Source organism: Phytophthora infestans, genomic scaffold, assembly GCF_000142945.1.
Source record: "Phytophthora infestans T30-4 supercont1.8 genomic scaffold, whole genome shotgun sequence".
In the NCBI taxonomy this organism is placed as follows: Eukaryota; Oomycota; class Peronosporomycetes; order Peronosporales; family Peronosporaceae; genus Phytophthora; species Phytophthora infestans.
Window position 1 is genome coordinate 1,250,366 of NW_003303751.1, and position 3,826 is coordinate 1,254,191.

Below are 3,826 nucleotides of genomic sequence, written 5' to 3' on the forward strand. Positions count from 1 at the left end.
AGCGTCCCGTTCCGGCACGTTGAGCGGTGCGGCGCACTAGCTTCAAGTGGCTTCTCCAGTGCTTCCAGGCTGGGCTTCGGCGGCGCCAGCGGCGCTCCAGCGCTGGTCTCCTCTGTGGTAGTGCAGCATACCCAGCGTGGTATCTCACATGTTGTGTGACCCCGTCACAATATAGCTCCACTATAGGTGATCTCTAGTTTGTAAAACAACCAAGTTAAGCATATTAATAATACAACAGTCTTACATCTACTCTATCAAGTAGCAAACCGTCCCATCAGTGGGACGGTTTGGCCTAACATTCTCGGGTAGTAAATACCCTTTAGCACTTCCACTGTGCAAGGTGCTGCGTGACTCCGTCACACTTAAAGATGGTCCGTGCATTCGTCGTGTTGAGTATTGACCCAGCTGACGTAAACTTACGCTTCTAGCGGTCGTTTTACGCTGATGTGGGGTAGATACATGCATAGGTAAGGAAACGTGGGTGCAACTGGAATAACACTTCACGAGCTTAGTGCAACCATGTCGGAAAAAGCGCTCGATAAGGTACTGACTGACAGGCTCGTATCACCCGGCGATAGGATATGATTGACAAACTCTATAGAACTCGATCTGCACGCGTAGTGAACAGTAATCCAAGTGATCGATGAAAATTGCATTCTGGAAAACAAGTATTGTGCGTTCTATTCGAAATTTCCGCGATCGTCTGAGCACTCGCGTGAAACCTGTCTTAAAATATAAAACTATTGTTTCTTCGGTCACCACAGGCCGTGCGGGGCATGCATATTTTTTGGTCGTATTATAGCCAATAGGATAACGTAAGACCGCCGCATCAGCAATTTTGGACGGAATTGACAATATGAAATGACGGGTAAGTTACCATGGGCCGTACTAATACTACACAATTGAGTTAAATCTCGTGAACCAGCTCTGGAAATTGCTGCCACTTTAATCAGCTCGGGGAAATGGCGACATTCACTACTCTCGTCATTTAAAAAGCATCATTGCTTCAAAATCATGCAGGGAGTGACTTAATTCTTTTAAAAAAAGAGCAGCTATTGACGATGTGGTTTCGTTGAAGAATATGCGAATTAATGGTACACAATTCTTTTGGGTTTTCTTTGGAAAGCACTACTGTGAATCATACCTGACGGTCCATTCGATATTTATACATGTGCATGTCTAAATGGAAAACTTATACTTCTAAAACGATGACATGGAACCGTATTTGTGCATATACCATCACGTGTGAGCCGCCGTAAGGCAGAGTCACTGTTCTGCCTTCAACCACTAATGTGCTACATGTATAATCCCTCCAAAAAAGACTCCTCCAGTTCGTGAGACCTGTTGCAGATACTCTCTGTGATCCAGAAGGAAAGACATGTAGCTCGCAAGACTCTGTAAAAGAATGGTTGAGCCCCAGCCTTTAAAGCTCTAAACAAGGGCCGTTATCTGATGCGTTGAAATCTGATTTAGATGAAATAATGTTGCGGCGTTGAGCTCAGCCAAATAAATCAAGTGGGAGGAGATCTGAGTTGTTCCCGTGGTAACTCCAAACAGTGGCACTGTAGACGACACAAAATGGGTAAAATCACGAACTGCTGTTATACATGAACAATACAACAGCCTGTAAAAGTACCCATTTTAAAGCTTCCTTTTTTTGTAGACTCAAGTGAGACTCCCATTTCCGGTGGTAGGATTATCATCACATACTGAAGACGTGATCAAATGAAAAACCAACTTCGCTTATCGCTTACCGGTACATGTACTTCAAAGATAAATGCAAAGAAAAAAACGACGCATACAAAAGACTGCATCTGTACGTCGACTCCCTACAAAGTGAACATCTTGATCTTCATGAAGATGGCGGTCGTCAGGAAGCCCAACGTGGTCATAATGCCACCGATGAACACCGGCAGCTTGTAGCCGAGTGAAGTATCCACAATGGCCGTGCCGATGGCAAAGTTGAGTAGCTGGCCAAAGCAGTTGGCCGAATTCAAAGCCCCCACGTACATGCCGATCTCCACATCGTCGCCCATCACGTGGATAATGATTGGCACGATGAAGGAGAACCACACCGCAGAAGTCATACCGCAGATAGCGACGACGAAGACGTCGAATCCCTTGTTGCTGACCCATGCCATGGCTAGCAGGAACATCTGCGGCACGGTGGACAGGGTGAGCACCCACTTAAGGCCGAACTTGCTTACCAGGAAGGGCAGAGTCCACGAGAAGACGTAGCCGACAATGTTGTAGGCCAGATCGGCGTCACCACCAGCAAGACTGACACCGTCATTGTACGCGTCCTGTTCAGCCGAGCAGGGGTCGCAGCTGTCGGCGTTTGTCGCTGTTCCGCCGTACACTTCAAGGCCGAAGAACTGCCCCTTGTTGCCGTTGTAGGCCGTGTAGCCGTACTGCACGAAGAAGAAACCAATAGCGTACGCAATCAGATCCTTGGGTAGAGTCTTAATGCCAAGCCACACAGAGTAGAAGGCGTCCTTGACCTGAGTCCACGCTGAAACCTGCTCCACCTTGCTGGGGTCGAGCGGGATTTCGTGCGCGAAAATCGTCGCGACTGCCACGCAGACGAACATAATGACGGAAAGCGTGCCCATAAACCAGTGCATGGACAGGTAGGCAGCACCGAAAGAGCGGATGTAGACGGCCACAACGATCGATCCCAGGGTCGACCAGGCCTGGCCGAGAGCAGCTCCGGTCGTCTGGCGGTCACCGGCGAAGTCGGCAACTAGGAGCATGGCCGGGGTCTGCACAATGTTGACGGTGATGTCCATCCAGGCATAGAAGAAAATGGTGAAGACGGACGTCCACGTACGGTCCATGTCGTCATCGCCGCCATTGCCGTGGTCTCCAAGAGCGTCGCCAATTTCGCGCGTGTAGCCCATGGCAATCCAGCAGATGATACTTAGAATACCAGCGATAACCAGGTACGGACGACGACGTCCGAACCGTGAGGTGGTGCGGTCACTGAAGACGCCGATACTGGGGCCGACAATGACTCCGACAATTGGGCCAATGAACTGTGTGGCTTGCACAGCGGAATTGGACAGCATTGTCGACAGATAGGGACCTAGAGCTGCCCACTGAGCCGACCAGGCCATGTTGATTGCCATACGCGGCATCGAAACAGCAAGAAGCAGCCAGATCGGCGGATGCGATGGCGGTGGCTCGTCACCGGCCATCGACCCAGGCTTGGGGGATGCATGAAGCTCGTAGCCCGGTGTTCCGGCTTCAACGTCCTTCATAGCACGAAGCGTTCCCGGAGACAAATTGGTGAGAAGAAGCGGAGTTCTGCTTCGGAGGAAGCAAGTTGAGGAATGAGATCGATCAGAAAGCGCTTCAACCGATCGGCAAATCGGTCAAAGACGACTAGAGCTTCATAAAAACACAAGGCGGCAAGTTTCAGTCTAGCTTCAGTTGAACTTCAAACTTAACTCTACCGAAGGGCAATAAGTCGCTTGAATTTTTAGTAACTCCGTTTTCGGGTCGACTGTGAGTCTACCTTGCCGTAAAGTACTCCTACTTAATTAGAAGCATCATAATTACCTACAATATTAGATACAATTTGATATTACAGGTAGCAATATTGGAAGAATGAGATATAGCGCAAGTTTTTTGTTGTATTATATGTAGAAGGCTATCACGTTTTATTTATTTCTTAGCTGACAGAGATCATATTTAAGGGGGAAGATGACCAAAAAAGTATGCACTTTGTCAAATGTGCAGAGTTGTGTCCGTACGCGTATGTGAATGTTTCTGAGAAGATATGAAATTTTACCACACTAGTAACAGAAAGTGTATACCAGACTGG

The 3,826-nt window shown here is 48.3% G+C and overlaps 1 protein-coding gene across 1 annotated transcript; it reads right to left on the bottom strand.

Moving 5' to 3' along the window:
- Nucleotides 1-1,829: 1,829 nt before the first annotated feature.
- PITG_06336 (Glycoside-Pentoside-Hexuronide (GPH):Cation Symporter Family) lies at nucleotides 1,830-3,260 on the bottom strand (the record flags this gene model as incomplete). The annotated part of the gene is made up of 1 exon (XM_002998429.1): nucleotides 1,830-3,260. The coding sequence occupies one exon, from the start codon at nucleotides 3,258-3,260 to the stop codon at nucleotides 1,830-1,832; it is 1,431 nt and encodes a 476-aa protein (XP_002998475.1).
- Between the last annotated feature and the right edge of the window lie 566 nt (nucleotides 3,261-3,826).